A 26,607-nucleotide genomic window follows, 5' to 3' on the forward strand; every position below is an offset into this window, starting at 1 on the left:
CATTTTGAGTCCCAAACAGCTTCCTCTTTACAGAGATCTGATCGGCCTTCTGGGACAGGAAGCGAGGTTCCTTCGCCTCAGGGTGACAGGACTCATGCAGCACAGTCAGCTGACACACAAGAGGAAATGTGTGTGTGTGTGTGGGGGGGGGGGTGTTACAGCAGACCAGCTATTTAGACATAAATGCATGCATGAGAAATTCCTCCATTTCTTCAGTTCAAACACATGCTGTGGAGTTCTCCTGCCCCTCCATGAGCAAATCCTCCCGTTTCTTTACTATTTTCTGAGTAAAATTATAAATTACATTTTATTATATTACAGGTGTGTGGTCTTTAAAACATTAAATATTTAGTTTATTTTTAAATTTCCTTTCAAAAGTGGCCAATGGGACAGGGCATGGCATACTAAATGTCCTATTACTTTTTGATTCTATTTTTACTGTTTTTATTGGGTTATTTATTACATTTTAACATATTTCTTATTTATTTATTCTTTTAATGTGTATTTTAATCTATGTGAGTAATCGGATGGGTGTGTGGAGCAGTGGACTCCCATTTTAGTTTCCTTGGGATCAATAAAGTATCTTTGATGCTTGCTTTTTTTATTAGCTATATTTGTGTATTAGTAGACATTTCTTCAGATTACTGATGTTGTTTACTCCTTTGTTACATTTCGGACATATCAGCCCGTGTTGGCTGAGCGGTCATTTCATTGCAAATCCCAGTTTGTGCCAGAAGATGTCACCACATTCTCTGCATACCGTATAAATCCCATTTACCATTATAACTAAAAGTTTACGCCTGTCAGAACAAGAGGATGAAAATGATAATAATCTAATATAATCCTAATGCTAGTTTGGGTCAGCTGCTACAACTTCAAAGTGATTCAAGAGAAAACAGGAAAACCAGACAAAGACCAAGAGTCCGAACAAAATGTGAAAGATCCTCGTCTGAAAAAAGAAAAATCGACAACAAAAAGAGAAAGACGTGAATTTAAAAAGGAATAATTACTGTTTGTGAATTTTGGAATTGTTCACTCTGAGAAGTTTAGTCCTGGTCTGATCCAAAGTTGCTTTCCCGATGGTCCTCTTAGTTTGGCAGGTGTGAAAGCTCAGCTAAACTCTGGTTTGGACCAGAAAACAACGAAAACAGATTCTCTTGAGAATGAGGGTGTCGGTTGCAGATGAACTCTGGTGCGGTTCACTTCCGTGTGAATACAAACACTTCCCAAAGAGAACAAGAGAGGTAAATGGAGGCAATTATGGAACTTCTATGTATTAGGAGAAGAGAACAGCTCTCAGTATGAATCTGAAGAAGCAGCAATCATGAAAAAGTTTGAAAATGTCTACTGGGGTGTAGTGACGAGCTCATGTTTCACTTTTTATCTCCGGAACAGCTGACATTTATAGCAGGATTTTTTTAGGAAATTTATTCTGGAGCTGAACTGTGGGTTGCCATGCGAAAAAACAAAAGACAAGCATTTTCATCTGTTGAGTCTAAACTATAACAAATGTAACATTTATTGAAGCATTTTGGTTGCTGAAGTAAAATACTGTTTAAGAGTTCCGCTGGTTACTGTTAAAAGTAATGAGCTGGATTCTCAAAAAAGAGGAGTGTTCGTGTGCAGCTGTGAGTTTAACAAAACCACAAGATCATGACTGCCACTGACTTTTGTCCCCTGAAGCAGTTACCAGGCAACCAGCAGAACCAGAAGAAAGTTTCAGGTTGAACAAAAGTAAAGAAACAACAGAAATAAATAAAATAAAGGAATGAGAATAATGGCTCCTCTTGGTGACACTAAACCCATGAAAACAACAGACGGAGCAGAAGAAAGAAGCTGAGAAGGATCGTAACAAAGTTATGAGGACTGATCCATCAACAAACTGCTTCTTAAAACTGAAAGTGCAGAAAAAGTTAAAGTTTTCTGGTTTCCATATTGAGGTCTTGAAAGTGGTGCGTACGAGAGCCAGGACTTACAGATCAGCAGGAGTCCTGCAGCCTCGTCAGAATGCCCAAGGCTCGACCCAAACGCCCCAATTGCCGCTTCGCTCCAGTAATCGTGACGCTGGGCTGACTGACAGCGCACAAACTGCCTTTTGTCTTTGTTTGGTTACACCTGAGTCAGCAGGAACAGAGGAGGTATAAAAACAGAATGTCCCTGTTTCTGTTTTCCTCCCGGTTCGGCAAAGGCGTTGGGACCTCGGCAGAGACGAGCATGTTGGCACCGGCAGCGGCGTGTGCGCTTCCGCCCCATCAGCTGTGGCTCTGCCTGCGGTTTCCTCAGAACAGCGTGACGAGGAGGGGAATTCCTGTAAGCCCAGGACAGGCGGCGCGCGGGGGGGGGGAGCCGCCCAAGCTGACGTCACTGAAACCGGCTCCGGCACCTACAGGGGATCCTCCTCCTCCCTGCTCCCCTCCCTCTGTCGTGGGGGAGGAATGTTGCTCACAGCTTGACGGGGGAAAGGAGTTGTTGTTGTTTCAGTTTTTGCAAAAGTGGCGTCTGCACCACTGCAGCTTCAGCGCTTTTTGTTGCTTTGGTGGCTCTGAGATCACTTTCCTCTGAATCCAAATAAAAGCCGTCATGATTGCAGTAAAGACATTTTTTAAAGGGAAAATATTACTTTAAAAACACTGTGTTCTTAAAAAAGAAAAACAAACTCTTGTTAAACAAGAGTTTAAACAATCCTTAAACATGTCTCCTCTCCGTCATGTTAACTTCCTACTGCATCGTATTAAGGGGGGGGGGGGGGGGGTCTACAAGATCTCTGCATGACTCCCTGATCAAAGCTGCAGTGTTTCCCACAAACCCTTGCCTCCCTCATCCTGAAATACCTCTGCCTGACTTCCTGTCACTTTAGGACCTGCCTCCCGATCCCTGTGGTTGGCTGTGATTGGTCAGAAGATGCAGAAAAACAGGCAGTTGCTGCCTGTTTGTTTGGGAGTGAAACTCAGAGAACATGAGGCGGGAATTAAGCAATCCTTTCCTGATGATGTCATCAAGTACAGGATGTTTGCATCCACCTGATGTTTGCTGATCCGGTGAAAAGGTGAAAAACTAAAGGATGTGGAAAACTGTGGATGGAGAGCAGCTGTGGCCTTGTGTTTACATGAGCATGAGACATAAGACGAAGAGCAAGGGCTTCCCAAGCAGCATCATTCATTTTTTCCAAGGATCTCCAGGGAGTTCAGGAAGAAAACCACAGCAGCTTGGAATTGCTCCAATCCTTCCTAATAAAGCAGTCTAGGGTTCAGGCCTGCAGAAAGGAAGCTGCTCTTATTGTTTTCAGCTAAGTCATGATGGAAAATTGATGGTTTGGTCGCAACCGACCTTAAACTCCAAGAATGCAGTTACTGCAGAGTTGCCGGTCAAAGGAACCGGCTCATTTTTTTAAATTGAATTAAACAAATTTTTGCTTAAAATCTGTTGATCCATTTCCTTCAAAGCATTTTCAGCAGTGTTTTTTTATTTAAAATAAATAATCTTTTACCTTTGTTCAGTAGAAATCAATGATAATATAAAGTATTAATAAAACAACACAGCTTAAAACTTACTTAAACTTAGCTTAAAAACAAGAATAAATTAAATAATGAGCATATGCGTTGAATTATAGTTTTATTTGTTTGTGTAATTTTCTAGTCAAATTAACATTTTTATTTTATTAGAAGACGTTCTGTGCAAATGTAACAAATATTTGTATCCCAAGTGATTCTAAATGAGCCAATAAACAAATCAAGTCAGATTAAACACAAAGTAAAAACCTTAAAGTTAAAGTTTTGGTGTTGAAATTTCTTCATTGTAATCAACTCCGCTCCTGGGGGAGCAGTGAGATGTAATCACAGAACAGGGGACATAACAGGGGACCATTTTGGTTGTTTAACCCCCCCAATCCAACCCCTTAATGTTGAGTGTAAAGCAGAGAGCCATTGGGTCCCCATTTTTGGATTATTTAGTATGACCCAGTTGTTTTTGAATGTATTTTTTGAGGGGGAAAGATCCATTCAAAATAAATTTAAAAAATGAGTAGAAAGAACAAATTCTTTCAAAAAAATAATGAAAATAATTCATTACATTTGGAAAGTATTGCTCAAAAGAGTTGCTCTATCCCAGTTACATAATACTTGTTTTGTTTTTATTTTTTATATAAAGTCAGATTAGCTCATTTCACCAGAAAAGAGAGAAGAACATTTGGGGAGATCCAGCAAAGAAGCAGAGGCCACTTCCTTGCAGGTTAAAAGCCTGGAGCGAGCTGGTCACCTCAACCAGGTTAATCAGGGCTCAGTGACACACTCATCCCTCACTCATTCAGCTTTACTCTCCTGGATGAGGCTTCATCATCACCAGTCAGAACCGCACAGCTGAACTCAGCATGCAAAGTAATCAAGTATTGTTTTACTCATGTAAAAACCTGGGTAAAAAATCTTCGTAATATCCAAAGTGCAAAAATGTTTCTGTTTGCACAAGAAACAAAGGTGAGAGGGGAAAGGGTGGGGCCAAAATATCTGACTCCACCCACGAAAAATCCACTGATCCGAGGTTCATGATAACAAGAGTTCAAGAGTAACGGTGACTTGCAAGATTACAAAAGTTGCAGCATTTATTCACGATCAGTAACACCAGCAAAGGAAACAAGCAGGCATTGCTGTATCACCGACAGACAAACACACGTGTTTAAGGTGGCCTGTTAGCATGACCATCTCTCACTGCAAACAGTCTCTGGGAAGCCTGGCACGCGGTAAGAAAATATTAGCTTTCTGACAAAAAAGCAAGAACATCTGACAAAAGACGATTTCTAAAGACCTGAGGGTCTTTTCTAAACGTCTGAAGCTTCAAAGCTTCAGTCTGACAAAGAACAAGAAAAAACAGAGACATCTGGTGGTCAAATAAAGTCCTAACAAGCTTTAAAGAACAACATTATTACAGTTTTGTCAATATAATCTAGTGTTGGTTTGTTTATTTATACTGAATACGGATAACAATCACTACTTATACTTATAAGCTACAGGCTTGTTGTTGGCAGTTGTGTTGCAAAACAGCAAATCTTTATTGTCATGGAACAAGAAAATCAATTTTACCTAAACAAAAAACCTTTTTCAGACTAAATTCACAAACTAAAATTTAAAGTTAAAATGTCCTATCATGCACCCAGGTGTGTGAAATATTTTCCAGAATCTTGCTGCATTTGACTTATCCCCTGGGGGAGCGGTGAGCTGCAGACACAGTCGCGCTCGGGAACCATTTGGAGGTTTAACCCCCCCAATCCAACCCCTTCATTCTGAGAGTCAAGCAGGGAGGCACTGGGTCCCATTTTTAGAGTCTTTGGGATTCAGGATGACCTGGATTTGAACTGACCACCTTCCAGTCACAGGGCGGACACTCTACCACAAGGCCACTGAGCCGGTTTATATCTTATCACAAGACATAAAGTTAAACTTATAACTTAATTTAAATGTAAAAATCTGTAACTTGGATGAAATCTTCCATTTATAAGTTCAGGAAAATCTGATGTACACTGATGAATACTGAAATGGAATTAAATGCTGTAAACAAAACGGTTGTTATGTGAAACATTAGAGCGAAGTTTGATTGTGTTTGAATGTTTATGGTTCATCTGGATTTGTATCTGTTGTGTTTCAGACATAAATGAGTTTGTGAAGGGGCCAATGAATACGTGAAGTGAGACTGAACTAACACAGAAGCTATTGTTTGGAAGTTACAGGAAGTCAAAGGTGTCTTTTGGAGCATTTCAATCATAGCGTTGCAGTTTTATTGTGGTTTATCCTCCAGCTCTGCGGCAGCACGGGCCATGTTTGCAGCACCACGTCTGCCGACAGCATGCATGTGGAAGCATGACGCACGCTTGCAGGAATTTTGCGGGTCTTTTCCAGCTGCTGCTCTGACTCTGGACATGGTGGCGCACTCACTCGCCGCGGCCGCTGAGCCTTCCAGGAAAACCGACGAGGCTTAATTAGATCTGCAGCTTCTGAGGCCGAGCGCAGTGAGCCGCTCAGGAAATAACCATGGGTCATGTTACTGAAACAGCAGAGAGATGCTCCTCAGCTCTGCTCCTCCTCCTCTTCTTCATCTCAGCCAACAATGGGAGAGCAGAGATGATGAAGAATCTTAGTCACAGCGTCATGACACCGTTTCAGTGGTTTGCAGGGAGTCACGTTAGGCTTTGGAGGTTTCAGTATCTGCTGACTTCTCCAGACTCCTCGATTGTTCCTGGATGAAGCCTTTACACTTCCCTCAGATTCTAGGGGCATTCGCCTGTTTTTAAGGACATATCCAATAAAGAGGTGCTACATAAAAATCTATCTTTAATCCTGGAAATTCAATCATCTGTTTATTCGATAATCAATTATCTTACTTTGGAGAATCTATTCATCTCAGCTATTAAAGCTGTTTTAGACTAGGGCTGCACGATATGAGGAAAACTTGCGATGTGCGATATTAGAGATTAATATTGCGATAACGATATCATTTGCGGTATATAAACAAATAGAAAAATAACCAAAAACATCATTCCCATTTCATTGCAACAGTTTAAAATTATATTCCAAATGACCCTCATCGACATAGGTGACAAACATCTAACATAATAGGCCTCCATCTGATTGGTAAACAATGGGAAGGCGTCCATCTGATTGGTCAAAGCATAAAGGGATTTATTTGATTCGTTAAATGCCTCAACCTGCCATAAGATTGTTTTAGCACATTTTGGGTTTACGATTTATTGCGATGTTCGCCGTCTTTTGCGATATGCCTATTGCAGAGCTGGATATTGCGATAACGATAAATTTGCGGTATATTGTGCAGGCCTATTTTAGACTTTTAAAAAGTGTCATGGTTTTGCCCCTCTGCCTCTTCTCCTGCTGCTGCTGCTGCTGCTCCTCCATCATCAGGAAGAGGAAGAAGCGTTACAAAGCCTCCGCAAGCTGCTCCTTCTCTCCTTGTTTTGTTCTGTCTTCCTCCATCCTCCTCTTTCACAGCCTTCCTGCTGTCATCATCAAATCAATGATTCTCTGTTCAACTTATAAGCTTCACTCCTGGATTCTGAGGACAGAAGCTTCTAATTCTCATCTTCATCAGAGTTTAAATGTCTGAGATAATCAACAAGTGTGGTTTCCACCAAGACAAAGCTCAATTTTTCATCAGATCCAAAAAACTTCTCATTTAAAACTTCTATTTAATATCTTCTTTATTTTACTGCCATTTGAAGTGATCACATCAGCCATCCAGGACCAGTCAGAGGAGTCACAGAGAAGCATCACCAGGTCGGATGAAGGTTCCAAACTGGGTAGCTAAAGATCTGACAATCCGGTCAAAGTCCTGATCTATCTGCCACAAAAAGGAATTTTATTAGGAAACCTTTGGTTTTAAAAATAAAAACAAAGCAGTTGAGTCTTCTGAAGCTGAGAGGAACATTTACAGACTCTCTTGAGATGTTAAAGAGTCAGAGAAACAAGCCAGCGTCCTGCTGGACGTTTATTTTCCACACACCCAGAGCAAAACACTCATAAACTCCACAAAGAGCGAAGCAAAAAGAAGAGCGTGACACGAGAAGAGACGATTTGGAACATGAGGTGAGGGAAACCGGGGAGGAGACAGACACCGAAGAGCTGTACCTGATCTTAGGACGAAGCGAAGGTCGACTAAAGCAGTTTTAGATCCTCTTTCAGGAAAACACCTGACAATCCTGAGCCAAAATCACAACAGTCCTGCACATTCCCCAGTCTCCGTTAGTCTGTCTGTGTTGTAGAACAGAGCTCGAAAGCAGCACAGCCTGTCGCTCCTCTCCTCCCTCCTCCTGCTTTCAACCCCTCCTCTGGACCAGGGAAAGCCCTCCCTGCATAATCCCGACTTCCCCCGAGCCGAGCAGTACGGCTTTGTGCGCTATAAAAAGCTAAACAAGGCAGGATGAAGCTGGAAAAACCATGCAGGTCTTTCGTTCCTCAAACACCTCGTCGGATTAGCGGCTCACCTGCCTGCAGCTAAAAATACTCCTGAATGCAGCGCTGATCTAGAGGAGACCGGAGCCGCACCTCCTTCTACTGCAGCTTCATTCGCTCAGCTGTTTGTCAACAAACAGCCTCAGGTAAACAATAATTTAGTCAATCACCAGCTGCAGGGGGCAACAGTCAACAGGTGGTGCAGCAGGCTGGAAACATAAAGGAACAGAGTTCCAAGCAGACCGAACAGAACCAAACATCAGCAGCAGTTCTGATCAGCTGGGATCATTTAGTCCAAAATCAATCAGCAGATCGGTCATGTGACAGGAGCTTTCTGGAACAGATTCTTCCAAAAGTTTTCTTGGGGTCTGTTACAAGGAGTCTGTTGAGCTGAGGGCAAAGGCAAATGAGATCGACCAGAGCGGCCTGTCTGGAGAGGAAGCCGTTAGCCTCAAAGCCAAATCCTTAACTTCCAGGGGGGTATTCCACAAAGCAGGTTCTGCTAGCTCCCACGGTAAGTTTGAGGCTTAAGAAGTGTACAACCACCGCTTTCGGTTCCAAAAACCGAGGTATGTTGCAGGGTATGTCAAGTTGCCATAGCAACTCATGCTCTGAACATAACCTGGTCTGGAGCAGGTTTAGTTGAAGCTTAGTTTGTTTTCAGAGAGGTGCAGCAGCATGGCGTGTCTATTTGAAGATGATTTAATGGATGAAGAAGCTCAGATAATACTTTTTCCACCATGAGAGGGGGATAAGACCATGTATGGATGTTGGAAAGATAAACTTTTTTACATTGATCTAACTTGATTATTTGCTTCAGTTAAGATAAATCAATTCTTTTTAGTCAAGTCAGCTTAAAAATAACACATAGTTTTCAGACATTGATTTTACTTTCATTAAAATTAATTCAATTAAGTATGTGTAACTTTGGTGCTGCTGTTAATTCATTTAAGTTGGATAAGTTATATATATATGCATCACAATAAAAATAAGATCAGAAACTCGTGCTTTTACTTTGTCTGCTCTTCTACTACAAGCAGAAACTCTTTTTGCTGATGCATCCGTATTACTTTTTTGATGGACGTATAATCTTCATACGCCGTCATTTAAATCTCAGACTCTGTCTCACTGAAGTATAGCACTCTCTTTTGTTCGCCACGCGTTTCCATGGTGACTCCGGAAAGCGGCGATCCATTGAGAATGTCTTTATGTACCTGCTGTGCACGTGCATTAACCCAGGGTTACCAAGTCGAGCGTAATTACCCTAACTCATATCCGGTCTTTTGGAACCGACATACCCAGAGTAAGCAAGTTCAGGCGGATTTCAGCCAGAGTTCAGGGTTAAAGTCAGGGTAGTTTAAACATGCTTCCTGGAATACCCCCCCTGTTCGAAAATGGTTTGAAAAGAAAGCTAACTAGAGACAGATTAGTTCATCGGTTGACCACCAGGTGGCTCGTTTCTATAGCTTGTTACGATCAAGTTTTTCACCTTGACATTTTTTTACTGGTTTATAAGCATACGCACATTCAGGCTCAAAGACGCTTCCCCATGAGACAAAAGGTGTTAGACTTATTGATGGTAACTACTGCAACAAAAGTTCTTTCAAGTTAAAGCATAGAACGGGATGATGAACAACCGCTGCAGTGCATAGGAACTTGCACGAGACAGCATCTGGATATAAGAAAACATGATAGGTAACCTATTTCAGGCTTTGGTCCCATCTGTGCATATTTTGTATTTGCACTATTTTGTCCCATTTGTGCCCATTTCTGTCTGACTCGTGTAGATTTTTGTAGTTTCATTCATGTGTTTATCACATCTAGGCACAATTTTTCTCATTCATGCACATTCTATAGCATTCTTGCAGTTTTTTCACATCCATGAACGCTTTCGTCTTATTTATACACATTTTTGTCACATCGGTGCACATTCTTGTCTCATTTGTGCATATATTTGTTACAACCACGCACAATTTGTCCCATCCATGCAGGTTGCAGCCACACCACGGAACATCAGGATCAACAGAAGCTGCACAGCTGCTGCTTTAAAAGTAATTTCTGCTGCAGATAAGACAGCTGAAAAAGTCCATGTGGTTTGAAAATAGTTTTAACCTCAGTGTAAGTTTCACTCAAACAAGCCTAAATATGACATATAAGTTAGATACAGAGCTCCTCATTTAAAGAACAGTTTTTAGGAATTTGTGTGGGGGACAAAAGCAACAAGTGGGCAAAATAAAACAATAATTAAACTAATTTCTGTTAGGTGAGATGAAAAAGGTAATACTTTTATAAACTAATATACCGGTATATATATATATATATATTTTTTTTTTACCAATAGTCTAAAAAGAATATATTTTGATTTTTATACGTTTTCCATCAACCTTTACTTTAACTAAACGATTTTCATTTGCTTTCCTCTGCTATTGCTAACCATTGCTGCAAAATCAACTATTTTCACTCCCTCTCAAAAACTTAGCTTGTTTTTTGAGGGCAGGGGAGGAGCTTTAGCAAACCAATCAGCTTCCCTTTGTAGCTCCCTCTCGGCGAGGGCCCGGAACAATTGTCGCAGCGCAGATTTCCCAGGAGATACTCCCAGAAATCCCCCTTCCAGCACCAACATCTGTCTCCATAGCAACAGCAGCTGAAGGAGGAGACGGTCCTCGTTACGCAAGAGGACGAAGGTCTGCCAGGAGGCAGTGCCGCCTCCTCCTCCTTATGCTTGCTCCCCCAGCCTCTTGGTGACCACCCCGCAAATTTGTCCCCCTCAGAAACACATGCTCCACCCTCTGCTGCTTTCTGTTAGTTTGCTCGAGGCATTTTCCAAGCTACAAGTCTGACTTTTTTAACCAAAAAAGAATAAAATGACATGCAGCAGAAAAACTAAACCCAAAATGAACTGCAGTGGTCAGTCAAACATCTTTAGCAAGCTGCTGTCTCATGTCCTTGGTTGGATATCAGGAGGGCGTGTTAGTTATATTACAACCCCTTAAAAATTTGCAACCAAAAATAAATATTTAACACAGAAAAACATTTGGATCTTTCATCAGTGTCTCTACAAAGTAGCTGTAAATAAGTATAGATGTTGAACTGCGACTTAAACTAAAGTCAAAAGTGCTTTGTTTCTGGGGTGGATGGTCCCTTTTCCTTTTTGTATTGTGCGTCCACAACACTGCATGCTGGGCACATTTCACTGCGTCCACGCTTGACACTGAATCCTGAATCTTGAGTCCCAAGCTCTTGTTTGATATGCCTTTTTTATTTCGTCTAGTCACAGGGCCCCAGGCGATCAGAATTAACTACAGTGGTTATAAAACCCACAGTGTGACGTCCTCGTCTGTGGACGCCAGGTCTCAAGAGGTTAAACCTCTGATCAGAAGCAGCAGTTTTCAGTTGTAAGACAGGGATGCGGGTCTGCTGCAGGAGATTGTTTTCATACCAACTTTATTTTTCTGTGGAAGCATCTGCAGCATCCTCTGTCAGCTTTCACTCCTAACTCAGCAGTGAAGGACCTTCAACCCGGAGTGACAGTCATGATCTTCAGGACGCACCTTTCCTTCCCCCCATGCCTGCTTGCTGCCCTCCTAGCCCCCTCAGCATCCGTAGGAGGTTCCAGCAGTTGGACACAAGAACAGCACCTGCAGCCTCATGCTGCTCTGTTTCCCTGGCAACCACTACATCTCCTTTGCTTGTGCAAACCAGTAAGCGATGCCAACTCTGTGCACAGACACACACAGCTGCACAAGCTCAAGGAGCGCCCCACACAGGCAGCCTTTTAAGGGTTTCCGGCTGGCGCACGTTCGTCGCTCTGCCTTGTCCCTGCTTTTTTCCCGAAGCGGCGTCATATTTTCCCAACGCTCAGAAACACCAGCCTTACAGGAACACAGCAGCAGTTTGCAGTCCTGTCACGCAGGAGCCCATTTGTGAGGCCCACTTTTACTCGCCAAGAGCCCTTTTCAACCCCCCCCGAAAGAACCATGCCTCCAAACACACACACACTCTCTCTCTGGGTTCTTCTCGTAAAGGAAAACCCCAGCATTTTTCCTTCCCATCATCCCCACTCCATCACTACCCTTTCTGTTCACTTTTTTCAGGAAGGGGCTTAACTATCAGAGCTGTACTGCCTGAAACAGTCAAGTAACCAGGCGCGCGCACACACCTAACAATGCTGTTGGAGTTGTAGTGAATTCTTAAGTTCTGCAGCTCTGACAAAACGTGCACGCCCCCACACTGCAACATTCAAAACACTGAAATTACTGAACCTGCAGCAGCAGCCGGGCGTGTCATCTGCAGTGTCAGTCACCAGCAGTGTCTGGGGGGGGCCAACCAATTAAATCTCCCGTCATCAGCTCAAACTAAGGGAAAATGCATCACGACTGTGGAGGATCATCCACGTCAACGTGGGGTATTTACACCCTTATTAAAACACACTTCCACGTGGTAGTGCTGCACGTTTCACGCATCACAGAAGAGCTAGCAGGATGTTAAAGATTCAGCTTCAACACTCCTAACGTGTCCATGTAGCTATCAAGCAGACACTTCTTGGTGAAGTGACATTAAGTGTACGCACCTATCAACTGATTAGCAGACAGTCACACACCCCACAACACAGCATAACTGACAATGCCATGTTGTGCCATGTGATGCAGAAAAATGTGCTTTACAACAGTAAAGGGTTACATATTGGCACAATGCTACGTTTCCCTCCATCAGAACTAGTTAATGGCATAAACGATTGAAAGAATGACGGTTATTCAAACAACATCAATAAAGCAGAGAGGAGCACTTCCTATCGTCTAACCCAGGGGTTCTCAAAGTTTTTGAAGCGGAGCGCCAAATTAGGACCTCGACATTAGACTGGGGGCTAATTTTGGAGAAAAAAATGGATAAACAGAAAAAGCTGTTTTTAATAACTTTAATGACCAAGTGTCAACTAACCAGGCCCTCCAAATGTTTTCCCAGTTGCAGTCGAAGGTTGCTGCCCAGAACTACTACTTCTCTAGTAATTGCATCATCGGCAGACTTTCTTTTGCTCTGGACAAACACTGTCAGCTACTTTCAGCATACATTCTTTTTACAAACTCCCCGTCACTTAAGGGTTTGCTATGCCGGGCCACTTCCAAAGCCACAACGTAGCTAGCTTCTGTCACGGCTTCACCAGATTTACTCATTTTTGTGCACATTATCTGCTGTCCAGCATAGCCTCGTTGCTGTTGTTGGAGCTTGTTTTTGTGCTCCTCGCCGGTAAATTTGTCATCGTTTTTGTGATTTGTAACATAGTAACGATTTAGATTGAATTCTTTGAGCATTGCATTTACCTGCAAAGTGATTCGACAAAGTAAGCATTTGTCCACTTAGCTTGAAAGCACCTTTTCTCCTCGCCAACGCAACGTTTTTCCTCAAAGGAACCAGCTCTTGCTCTTTTTATTGAGGGCTACAAAAAAAAAAAATCTTCCTGCGGGCCGCCATTGGCCCCAGGGCCGCACTTGGAGAACCCCTGGTCTAACCAGTAGATTTTATGCAGCAGATGATCAAAAATGGCTGTCAAAACAGAAGAACTGGTCAACAAACATGTAATGAAAAACCACACCCATCTTTGAAATTCTGTAGAGCTTCAGTTATACACATGATCTTCCTAAAATCCAACACATTGAGTTAAAATCACTGAGGAAAATAACTGCAAACGGACTAATCTCTTTCAAAAATTGTATACTAGGCTAACAGCTGCTGAATTTAATTGTATTTTAAATCCTAAATTTTAATCAGACGACTCAGACCATAGAATCGCACAAGCAAATGACCGGTGGTCCCTTTGACAAAAACCCTTTGATTGCAAGAAAAAATGGGGAGATCTGGTGGTCAGATGAACTGTAGCAATCTTCGAAAAACCAAAAAATATACACAGCTTCAATGTTAACAGTAAGGCTAAAAGAGACAGCTGGTCAGTTGATCTTTATGTTTATTGGTGCTAAAATCCTTATACCTTTAAAAGAAAATTCATACTTTATAAACAGCTGTTGATTTAAAAGTCTGTAGCATAATAATCCGAATTACGCTAAAAAACATCCAGATTGATTTCTTGGACCAACGGTTCAGTTCGACTAAGAAAACTTTAATTTTAACTTGATTGTTGTTTCAATATAAGAGGATTTTTGAAGGTTCTGGGGAGCCCTGCTAACCTAACACATCAGGAAGACCCGACCCACACCTTCCTAAACCACACAACCACAGCAATCAAACCAAACTGAACAACTGGGAGTCCCTTTAAAGCTTTAAAAGTTTTAGTTCTTGATGTTTTGCATCCTTTCTCCTGCTGTGTTCTCAAAGGATTATAGTAAAAAATAAAACATTCCAGGTTGTACAAAAAATAAAAAACACAGACTTCATTGTGGGATGGTAAACAAGGGGGCCACATTCCACCTTTAACCACAGTCAGACAAAACACATCTATAAAGTTGGTGTTTTCTGACCCCTCCCTGCCCCGTTTGCCAAAGTGAAAGCATCTCTGAGGTTTCCACCAAGTCAAAGCAACACCCCCGGACCGGTTTCAGCCTGTCTGTTGTAGTTACAGTTGCTAAAACCGGGTCTGCTCCGGCCTCTGGGAGAGAAGTTTCCTTTGTGTGAGTTTCTCTGCAACGTGCTGTAATTTCAGGAACTGTATGAAAAACACAGGCCCAGACGCCTCAGCATGACATAACGTGTTTAAAAGCAGCCAGCAATTAACTGTTTGTGTGCACGCCACTGCACAGACCTTTTGCTTAGCATCACATCCATGTTTCTGTACTGCAACTTCACTTTCTGGTTTTTATTCTTATAGAAAACATCATTCAACTCAATCAGGATTTTCTTTGTGGTGCAATGACAATTGATTTCCACATGAACATACTAACTCATCCACTTAGATCTGTAGTTCCAGAAGAGTGTTTATTGCTTGGCACAGAAGTAGAGAAGGTGAAGAATTTAACCCTTCAAAAGGAGGCAAACACAAGCAGGCTATAAACGGAAAGGAGAACCAGAACCAAAGAAAGAAGTCCCGCTACATTCTTCCACATAACCAGTGTTAGCATGTCTTCATTACCACTCGAGCTTCGACCTTTTTTTTTTGTCTGTTTAGCCAAACCAAATTAGATTAGACTTCCTTTTTTAACCAAGCACACTTAGATCAGTCCAACTGCACTAACTTACGTCACCCTAACAGCCAACCTACTTTAGCTGATCCCACCTTCATTAGCTTATCCCATCTACATTGGCTCAGCTACGTTAACACTTACTAATACTAATTTTGTTCGCCAACATTAGCTCTACTTCCCTTGGCAGTGTAATCATCTACATTAGCTAAATCCAACTTCATTAACTTAACTTCTTAACATTAGCTTGGCTCAACCACACAAGAGTTATACACCAATGTTCTTTTAACGCGTCTTATTTATTAGCTTAGCTTCCCTACTTTATATAACTCATACCCATTAAAAAGGCCAACAGACATTCAGCTCACTTACAGTGAATCACCTTGCCATTGGTTAACATGTGTGTTTAGCTCAACTCTTCATTGGTTCCCTTCCTCTCTGCTAGATCAGCATCTTATATATTTTTTTTAACATTTAAGGAACAGATAACTATTTTTTACATTAAAAACCCAGTGCAATACTAAAAAATAAACAAATAAATTGTTACAAAATTATGCCATTTTAGATCGTTTTACTTTAGTTCTCAATGTACAAAACTTTACACATTGTAAAAAACACAGCTTTTACCCAGATTCCGTAGCTAAGTAATGCCGTGTAGCATCAGCAGGAGCTCAAACACAAGCAGATGGGGATTTGAAAAACAAACATTAACGTTTCATGCTGGAACAAACAAGAATTCTTTTAACATTGAGATTCATTAGATAATAATAAAGTCATTAACTGCAGGGCCTGTTTGTGGTACAGTTGTCAGAAAAAATGTTAGAACAGCACACTAGCTTTTATCATCATTCGCGACTTATATCTGAGCAATTCTCTACTACAGACAAAGGCCTGAAGGTCATTCAGTGAAGCCGATTTTGTCTTAGTCCAGACTACAACAGAGAAACAAAAACAGGGGACACAAGGAGAGAAAACATCACAATAGACAACAAACGTTGCTTGAGGCTTAAAGTCATCAAAGCTATGAATAGCTGTTTACAGAAGGGCTGCATTTTTGTGCACAACCACACACATCTTCACACTTAAATATCCATGCAAACATTGTTAGGCACTACCCGCACACACACATATTTATGTAGATTCACACCGACAACACAAAGGCATACATATTTAAAATGTGAGGCATAGCTGCGCGCATAAAAGCATCTGTGTTTGTGCTAAGGTGAGCAAGCAGGTGTGTCTAGGTGAGTGTGTGTTATTGGGACAAAGGTATCCCTGTCAGTTTCTGTTATGGTTTGACCGTGGGACTGCCTGGAAACATGACTAAGATGAATAAAATTCAAACCGACATTTGATACGAGATTAAACATTGTTCTTGCGCTGTGTGAAATGTTGGTTCTTAAAATAGAAAATTCAGTTAAGAGAACGTTTCTTACCCTGATTGGAGTTTTTTTTTCTAAATTAAACATTTGAATTATTCTGACAAGGGTGATTTGGTTCTCAAAAAATTAGCTTTTAAAAACAGGAGTAAGGCAGAACTCACAGCTTAGGTCTTCAAAACAATTGTAAATCATAAGAAACCTGTAAAACACTTTGGATGATAAATATATAAATATTTACACTGACATGAACTGAATGATTCTGTCGCTGGTAGATTTTTATTGTAACAATGTTCATTTGAAATAATGTGTTAGTGTGAATTAACAATAAAAAGCTAAATAAAAGAGAAACAAATTCAAATAGCTACATACAAAACAACAATGATAATATTAATGCTAAGTAAATACACAAATAATGTCTCCTTGTAAGAAAGGAGTTTGCTTGAATTAAGTTGTGGGAACGTTAGAACTTTAACCTTTAAAGGTTCTTTGGGTGTTGAAGTGAAAAAGGCAGAAACACTTTTTCATCTGCAGAGACTCACAATAGAGGATAAAGCTGCACATTCATGCAGCAGAGCGTGTTGAAGCTCGTCTTGACCGCGTCATGTGACAAGCGTGTGATCCCACAACATCCACTTAGTGCTTCCCGTCTGCTGGAGGAACGCCCCAGGATGGGAGCCGTCGGAACGCGTCGGGAGGCCAAACCAGAAGCCAAACATAAGCCTTAACACGTTTTTGAGTCACAAGGAAAGGAGACCGGGTGTTTCCTGCAACACGCTTGGGTTTCTGCAGAAGTCTGGATGGCAAGCCCGGTCAGGTTCAAGGCAGCGTCTTCAGAGGAAGTGAACTGCCGATGCTTTGCCCACACACTGAAGCTCCAGGTGGAGCTTGATGTTCTATTTTTTTAAGCAGAAAAACACTACCTGACAGCAGGAGAATGTCAAAACAGACAGCTGCCCTTCTGAGCATGCTCAGACTGAACACATACAACATAAAAAAAAGGGGTCCCAGAAATTCTCAGTCACACCTCACCGCGTCAGAGCAGGACAAGTTCTCAGTTCAAACTGCCTCTGCCTTCATTCTTGAGACTGAGAAACCTCACGGAGGAGTCCGTTTCCTCTACTGACAAGAGGAACAAAAGGTTGGTGTTTGAAGCTAGGTTCACTCCGCCTTCGGCAATGTGTGTTCAAGTGGCCAACAAAAACATGCGTAGATCTGCATTTCAGGCTTCCGCATTAAAAAAAAACGTATTCATGCTACGCAAATATTAAGACCGTTACAGGCTCTGTGTTCAAAACCTGTGACCATTGAACATGAGTTGAAAGCTAAACTACCGTAGTTGACTTTGACTTCCACTTTTATTCACAGAATTAAGAATTGCGCTTTGTGAACAGCCAGAATTCTATGAAATCAAGTCTTTTATGCATCGAAATAGAGATGTGAAAATAGAAGCCTGGAGCAAGATTTTTGAGATTTGTACCGCTTTGACATTTCACACAAACCTCTTCCAACTGATTAGACTTTTGTTCGGTTCTTCTAGTTCTCTTCCACAAAAAAACCTGAACTGGAGCTGCAGCACTCACAATTCATTGATATGGACTTTAAACGATATTTTACAAGAACGTGCTGATTGAAGGGAATACTCGGTTAATTTGTACCTATTTTAGGTTTTCCACCAAATCGAAAAGGTTTGAAAATAATTGGTATGAAAATTTGACCCCAAAAATATAAAATTTCAATTTTTTTCCTAATTTAATTCAAGTTAGCAACACTTTTCAACAATTTGATTTCTTTGTTTTGTTTGAGTAAATAAACAAGCGTTCTTCAGGGACGCTACGCTCACAGCCGTGGATCAAAGGCATGTTCACACCCAGCGTGGAACGCCACACATCCACGATCTGTGAACCGCAAACGTCTGTCGCCGCACCGATCTGTCAGTGTGACACAACGGGACATCCGGCGATCCGCTTCCACACTGCAGGGCGCTCCGCTTCAATCTGCTCCGTTACGCACACACAAAGATACACACACAACCACAGGCATGGCAGTACACACAAACACGTATGGACACAACCGCACACAGGCATGCACGCAAAAAACGTCTAGACGCATACAAAGACATACAATGCAAAAACATTAACATATTCTGTCACAAACACAAGCACACAGACAAAAAAACATGTAGACAGATGCACTTACACGTAAAGACACATGCACTCAGAAACACATACACACACATAGACACTTTTGTGCATGCACATGTAGTACACATGCACACTCACACAACAGACACGCCCAAAAACACCCAACACACACACATTCACAGCCTCCCAAATAAGCATACACAAAAAAAGACAGTCACACGTACACAAAGACACACAAGAATACAGCCTCAGATACATGCACAAACAAAAACACGTACAGTTATGATCCATAAAGTCGTTTCTTCACCTCTGAGCTTTGCTGCATCGGCTTCTGATAAACAAGTTTAGCTGCAGTAATTGTTTTATTGAATGTTGTGCTACTTTGACCTCACTAACCTACATCTACACCAACTAACCAGCTCCTGTCAGTGGAACTGAGATTGGAGCTTTCTTTTCCTCACAACTCATGCGTGAGACACGAGTGCATTATTGTAATCTGAACATGGCACTGTTAGACTTTCCCATTCTGAAAAAAAACAACAGTTTTATATAATCACGAAGGTTCTGATGCGACACACCTTCGGTTTCTAGCAGATTTGGAACTTTTAATTGCTGATGTTCAGGTAAAGTTAGCTGTCATCTGCTGCACCAGTCTGCCAGAAAACTTGTCAGCTTCCTGCAGAGCGACCGACAGCAGAAAACAAAAACAGTGTTGGTAGCATTCAACACCTTCTGCAGAGAGATGCCTTTTCATTCCGTAAACTATGATGCAGTCCGTGCATCCACCTGGCTGTTTGTTCATAAATGTAGTTTTAGTTTGAGCACTCACTCGTGAAAACAACACACTCGGGTAAGAGCAGACTGTCGGAGAGCAGACTGTGTGAAAACATGGAAGAAGAAAAAAATTCAGACGTTTCTTAGCAAATCCGTGCAAAATAAATAAGTCATGCAGGAAATAAATAATAAAGCAGACAGTGAAACCTGCATCAGACTGAACATTAAACTCTGCAGTGATGGTCAGAATAAAATGCGAGTTTCTGCCATAAGACTTGAGCAGAGTGGATGACAATGACGCCTTTTAGCTTTGAGGCCAAACCAAAACGATTCGGAATCATATCATTTTTCTTCTTTCTTATTTTCTGCTGCAATGCTTGTGATGAAAAACTGGGGATTTTTTCACCTGTCACCTGATACCTTTATCACAGGAAGTCAAGTTTTTAAGTGCTGAATCGGCAGTATTGACCCACTTTAACTCCACCCACTTGCATTATGACACCTGAGCAAAACGGGCAGAGAAAATTATGTGCAAATAAGGTTTCTGCAAAAATGTGTAGATAAGTGAAATTGTGGTTCAAAACATGATGACGGAAGCATTTAGGGTGGGAGCGTGGAACTGGTATCGTCTCTTTCCCGTCTTTGATTTTCTGGGAAATCCTTCTTAAGGGCTTCAGGTTTGTTAAGCAATCTAACAAGCTGTTTTAAAGCAAAAACGATCCCATGGCGCCCCCGTTAAAAGGCGGTCCTACGGTAAGGAAGCGTCCAACTAGCGTCAGATCAACACCTAGAGGTGTACATTAATGTCTTCCTATCTGACAATTCCCTTTTTGGTTCTGGTACGTCATGATCCGCCTTTTTTTAAAAAGAGATAGAACTAAAGACGCTCGGAAAAAGTTGGCCATTTTGGTGAGCAAATTTGTTTCTTCGTGTCAAGTCGTTGACATGCACACATGTAACTTAAAATAACCAACTCACAATCAACGGCTAACCAATCTCTTCAACTTGGCATCTTTGGCTCTAGACTTTGTGGTTGGACCAAAAGACATTTTGCTATATTAGTTTGAAAGGAACTCACCGCTCTTTTCCCTCATCTTCTAACATTTTCCAGAACCAGGTTCTTCCTGTATTTATGAAAAAGTTGGTCCATTCCAACCTGACGTCTGTTTGGTTCTTAAGCTACGTTAGAACACCCTCAGCAATGTGCGTTCAAGTGGCCACGTCCAATGAAAAGTCAACAATAAGGCACATCAATGTGTGTTTCAAGCTTCTGCATTCGTCTATGTTCTTGAACAAGCATCACATGCCCGGTGTGTCCTTAGCTTTACACTTCTGACTGGAGCCGTCATGCTGTGTTCACAGTGCAGGACCAGGAGGATAGTGCTCATCCACATCCTCATGCAGCAACGTCCTCAATTTCAGTCCAGAGGTCGTCTTTGATTCATACTAAAGTGGACATAAGCCGCCCGCTCATGGGACAGAAATGTTTCTGATTTAAAAATTAGCTGACAAAAATACAAAAAACAAACCAAAAAAAAGGAGAACTGGAATCTGCAGGCAGATATTTCCCATGCACATTTTTTTTTAAATCAATCTATTTAAAAAAGAGGCGTTACATAAAGGGAGACGAATGGAAATTGAGAAAATTACAAAGAAACACAAAAAAAGTCAACAAAAAAGAAAAAGACTGTCCATTTTTACTTCTAGTGTCCTAGAGCATCCACTAAACGTCAAACCCTTTATTTTTAAAATTAAGTCAGAAAACTGGATTTGAGTCCCTTGAGTTCAAGTCCACAACAGCTGGTAGTGGAAGACAGTTCAAGTCAGTCCTGCAAGTACGCTACGGTCACCGAAGCGTGGAGGGTGATATGTGCAGCAGAGGCAATAGCTGCTGCAACGCTGCTCTGACTTTTTATGCTACTGGAGTACACCATGTCTCTCTGCAGGGGGGTGCTGATCACCAGCACTGACTGACAATGACGGAGCCTGATCTGTTCCACCACAGACACCACAAGTCTAAAGATGCTCCAGATCTGCACTGGCATGTCTGTGTCTGTGAGGACGGATGACGAGTGACGGGACACACGTGAAGAGCAGACAGAGCTGTGGTCCTGACGGTTCCCAACCTCCCCAGAAGAGAAACCTTTAAATCTGCACTGGAGCTGCAGGATGTGATGCATTGACTTCTCAAACATGCAAACCTCCCAACATGCACCATTTTTGGTTATGGCCTTGATACTAAAGTCATGGTTATCTTGTTTATGTTTCCATTTGATGAGTAGACAGGAAAAAAAAAATCTCTATAATCTCAAAGATAAAAACATTAAAAAAAAATGCTGAGTTTCTGGTTTGAAGTGGCGCTCTGACAAGAGTAACCGTGCAGCAGCTCAGCATCACATCAGCTCGCACAAGCAGCCCTGCTCCTCCCTGCCTCTGTCTGCACTGACCTCCACCTGTGGACCAGCCAGTCAGATGGACGCTTCCAACCCCATATGGCATCATATTCAAGCGCAAAACGCCCTGACACCCACGGTCTGCACACGCTCTGCCACACACCTGCTCCTGCAGACCAACAACAAACTGATAAAACCCAGCATGTGGCTCTGAAGGAACACTGCTGGAACGCAGGACTCACCTTTCAGGTTCTTGGGGTGGTTCTGCTTGGTGCGCGGCATCTTCCCTGGACCTCTCACAGGTGCATGATGGATGTTTTTCAGGGCGTCACAGGTGGGCTCCGGAGCCACAGTCTGGGAGCATCTGCAGGAAGAAGACAGGCGGCGGGGCGGCTCGCATCAATGAGGCTCTGTGCGCTGCAGCCTCACCAGCTCGCACTTGGCACGCAGGACAGAGCAGCCGACTGAGTTCAAGTCTCAAACAGGTGCCCTGGCTCTTTGTCTGCTGGGTGGGGGGGCAGAAAGCCTGTCAGTGAAGGCTCTGCAGCTCCAGCAGAGGAGGAGGTGGGGGCTGATGGGACCGATGTCCTGCAGGCTCAGTGAACCTTCTGTCAGCTGCCTCCAGACTTGTCGATGCCCCCAAAGTAGACCAGCGCCCCTCCACGCAGATTCACGCCTGGGGGGGCTTCCAGCTCCACGGAGCTGATTTGGGCTCAGCCTTTGTCTTCCTCGCTGTTACGTAACTCATCGCTACAGCTGGTTGTTGCTGCTGCTGCTCTTCGATGACGTCAGCTCGCGGCGGACGCTGCAGCAGGTCGCGTGGAGACAGCGCGCGGGAGATGCTCACCTGCAGCCGTCTGCGTCTCGCACCGCTACGCGCGTGCTTCCGTGCACTTCATTTGTCAGCGCGCGCACGGCTGAGGAAACACCCTTTTAAAGCACGCGGCTTGCTGCTCCAGGTGACATGACACAGGCTGCTTCCGGTTGCACCTGAAGAGGAAGCGCGTAAATTATGTAAACGCGCGCGCACTGAGATGTGTATGACCACGACGAAGAGGAGTTCAGCACACAGACGAGAGTGCGCGCGGGTGTGCGCTTGTTTTCACACGTGAACGCGCTGCAGGGGGCGGGGCCAGGGAAAACCCCTCGTGTCTCCGTGACGCTTCAGAGCAAAAAACAGACCCGCGCGAGTGCCCGTCTAATCACACAGTGACACGGTTAGGCTTACCCAGAGACAGTCTGTGTGCACCGCCCGCCTCCCTTCCCGCCGGGCTGCGCCGGACCGCACAGCAGCCTGGAGGTCGATTCTCACGGTGGAAGCATGTCCTCACCACCTAAAGCTGCAAGAGCGCTCCGTCTGCGGGAAACACGTGCAGGAACGCCAAACAACGATCTATGTAACCGGGTCGCGGTGAGCAACACCTCCAGGAATGAAGAGGTTCGGTCTCCTTCTCCCTTTAGCTCCTTTCTCACTTTCTATTGCAGGAAGCAGACAGGCCCTCTGACGTCAGCGGGGGTCCCGTCTCCGCCTCCCAGACACGAGGTTTCCTTCCTGTTCACAGGGGGGCTCCTGACGGACGAGCCATTGCTATTGGAACGATAGGTCCCTCCAAATGACACCGAAGAAGGACTCACACCCTTACTCTCTCTCCCCCATTTCCTACAACCGATCCCCTCCACCTCTTTTTGCGGGAACGACCTCAATTAAGACGCGCGTGTCAAGTCGTTGAGCGCAACCCCCCTTCCGGACCCCTGTCCTGCCCTGCTCGGCTCACAGTTCGGGACTGACGGTTTTCCCGGAGGTTCCTTATTGTCGGGTCACGTTGGACCCCTTTGCAGCTGCAGACCGGGCTTCCCCCGCACAAACCCGCAGCAGGGGCTTAGCGGAGGGACAGCGCACGGGGCGGGGCTCCCAAAAACGTCCCAGGTCCCGAAGGGCGATTAGTGGAGGGAGATTTCTCATTCCACATTTATCACATGCTGAAACACGAGGGTAAAGGGGTCAACAGAAAACAGACCAAGGCACTAAAATAAGTTTTCGTGCTAAAAAAAACAAAACAATTTAAGGACATTAAAATACAAAAAAAAAAAAAAACATATATAAATGTATTGTTTTGCAAGAACTACAATCATTCCACAAGAAACTACACTGACTCAAAAATCTGATAATTATTTCTATTTGAAACTAGTTTCTCTATAGTATACGGGGCTTGACTTGATCCTGTTGTAGTAATCCGAATCATCACATCAAAATTTTGTACACATTTTTCCCCCCTTTTCAGTAAAATCCCTATACCACAATCCAACGTCGTTCTTCTGGACATGAATGAACGTTCAGGCGTGAAAAGTTCCTTTTTCCCGGTTTCCTAGCTTGTTTACAAGCAAACATTACAGTTTTCAAGCATTTAAGATAGTTAGATCTTTAAACGTTTAAAAACTATTTACTTGGAAACATTTGTATTCACTCTTTTCAGTGTACTTGCGATGATAATTACCTGTTTCTGAACATTAGCTTTTGTTAGTTAGCAAGCAGGCGGATTGGACGGAGGTCCTGTTCAAAATCTTCAAACTTTATTTATACAAAATGACAAAGTTAAACAGAAGTGTTTGTTAGCGACAAAGTCAGAGAAGCCAGACTGAGATGGTTTGGACATGTTCAGAGGAGGGATAGTGGATATATTGGTAGAAGGATGTTGGAGATGGAGCTGCCTGGCAGGAGGGCAAGAGGACGGCCAAAGAGGAGATACATGGATGTCTTAACAGAGGACATGAAGTTGGCTAACGTTAGGGTAGAAGATGTTCACGATAGAGTGAGGTGGAAAAGGATGATTCGCTGTGGCGACCCCTGATGGGAAAAGCCGAAAGAGAAAGAAGAAGACAAAGTTAAACAGAAACAGACGATTTGTCTGGATCAAATTTTAACAACAGAAAATAATGTAATAAATCTATAAAGATGTTGTCACATCTCTTGAGTTCAGTCAGGAGGATGAAAGTTGATCCTAGTTGGTAGCTGTCAATCTAATGATTAGCATAGCATTAAGCTTATCCATTTTAGCTGCTGAAGTTGTTTGAATAGAATTTCATAAAGATCAATCCCGTCCATTTAGACTTTTTTGGGGGTTTGTAAAGTTTGAGAAGGAGCCTCCAATGGACACCCACTGAACAGCATTGGGTTCTGTAGCCCCATCCATTTCCCCAGGAGTCCTCTTTGTCGTTATTTTATTGTTTCCGGTTTAAATGACTACAAGTTGAAAGCCTAATTTACTTTGTAAGTTTCAAACGCAATTAAAAGGCAACAAATCCAGGGTAGTTGAATAACTGTGAACATTTTTGTAGTTATTTTAGAAACACATGTGATTGAAGTAATTCAGAACTCTGGGGGAAAAGAACTTAAGTGTTTAATTCCTTCAATGTCGTTATTTTTCAAAAAAAATAAATATATATATATATATATATATATATATATATATATATATATATATATATATATATATATATATATATATATATATATATATATATATATATATATATATATATATATTCATTCTTTTATATATAAATAAAAAACTTTTATTTAATTTATTAGTTCCTTTTGGCTTGGAATTTTTAAAATAAGGAAAATCTTCTACCCTAAAAGGCTTACATTTTGATTAGCCAAAATTTGATGTATGCAATATAGCTTTTAGTTTGACTTAAGTTCTTTTTTTTTTTTTTTACATTATGTATTCCCTCTCAAAATGGTAGAACATATTTGTAGTTGTTAGATCTTACGTTGGCAAACTAGGTCAACCGCCCATCGAAACATCTTTGTTTAATGAAACTTGTTTGGATGCATACATTCTTAGTTTAAAAAGTTCAGTGTTTTCAAATGTGCAGACGTTTTCCATGGACTAGGATGGATTCAGGGAAACTCTCCATGGACTCACAGGTTCCATGCAGCCTTGTGTCAAAGCGTTCAAGGTCACAGTGAAAAGAAATAAACCCAACAGCTCAAATGGAAATTTACCCCTCACACACTTTCATGTGCAAGAAAAGAATGCCTCAAACAGTCCCCCACCCCCATGTGTTCATGCACCACTTGATTAAACTGATGTGAACAGATACAAGTTAACATCATTTGGTTTGGGCCTTTTGTCTGTGTTTTACTGGTTTTGAACAATAATGACTACATATTTTGCAAAGTCTTCGTGTCATTTCCACAGGACCTGCTGCAGGAACAAACTGAAGCTGCAGCTGCTTAGCAAAACATAGAAACTTTGCAAATCTGCACATTAATAAGTGATTGTGTGACAGCCGCCTACCTCGTTTCTCAAGCATCCTGCTCTCGGCAGAGTGGGACTGCTGCCCCACATGAGCTTTGTGACTCACCTCTGTTTGCTACACCAACCTGAGAGGGTGCATTTGAATACTGAAACTTTTTTCTCGTCCTAGATCTGTGCGTAGGTGCAGGGAGACGTGCGCTGAGAGTGCATGTTGGCAGACTTCATGTATTTGAAGGTGAATTGACTCTTCTGTAACTCTAAACTGTGGACACTAAAATTCAACCAAAGAAGAACCCGATCCTGCATCATTAAATCATCATGTGCATCATTCAACCAAAACATACATTTTACCAATCAAACATTTAAAAGATACATTAGAGGACAATTTTCTTTTCCTAATTTTCCACTACATGCTGTTTTAGTGAGTGATGAGACATGCGGTCCGTTTTTTGCATGCAGTTGTGGCCTTCAAAACATGTGCCTCTGCAGATGTTTCACTTGCAGAAATGCATTTTAATCTCAGTCAGTTCAACAAACAGACACATGAAGCCACTTTAACTTTAACTACCCAACCAA

The 26,607-nt window shown here is 42.3% G+C and overlaps 1 protein-coding gene and 1 long non-coding RNA gene across 7 annotated transcripts in view; one reads left to right on the plus strand and one right to left on the minus strand.

The window, feature by feature from the left end:
• The window catches only part of hivep1 (HIVEP zinc finger 1), a 40,162-nt gene extending 15,793 nt beyond the window's left edge, over positions 1-24,369 (minus strand). The window contains exons 1-3 of one of the 6 annotated variants that reach the window (XM_078955317.1): positions 22,995-24,150; positions 22,009-22,130; positions 21,821-21,935 (exon numbers count right to left, since the gene is read on the minus strand). In XM_078955317.1, coding sequence (XP_078811443.1) covers positions 21,821-21,875 — 55 coding nt within the window. In that variant the 5' untranslated portion in view covers positions 21,876-21,935; positions 22,009-22,130; positions 22,995-24,150. Of the gene's footprint in view, positions 1-1,976; positions 2,299-7,625; positions 7,819-21,820; positions 21,936-22,008; positions 22,913-22,994; positions 24,151-24,261 lie in introns of those variants that run through there. The other 5 variants (XM_020707245.3, XM_011481104.4, XM_020707246.2 and 2 more) reach the window with 5 other exon arrangements.
• On the plus strand, positions 17,418-24,859 carry LOC105355117 (uncharacterized). The gene is made up of 2 exons (XR_909609.4): positions 17,418-17,596; positions 21,320-24,859. It is a non-coding gene; the product is annotated as an uncharacterized LOC105355117 (long non-coding RNA).
• The last annotated feature ends 1,748 nt before the right edge of the window (positions 24,860-26,607 follow it).

The sequence above is a fragment of the Oryzias latipes genome, chromosome 11, assembly GCF_053564925.1.
Source record: "Oryzias latipes strain Hd-rR chromosome 11, Olatipes_Hd-rR_3.1".
In the NCBI taxonomy this organism is placed as follows: domain Eukaryota; kingdom Metazoa; phylum Chordata; class Actinopteri; order Beloniformes; family Adrianichthyidae; genus Oryzias; species Oryzias latipes.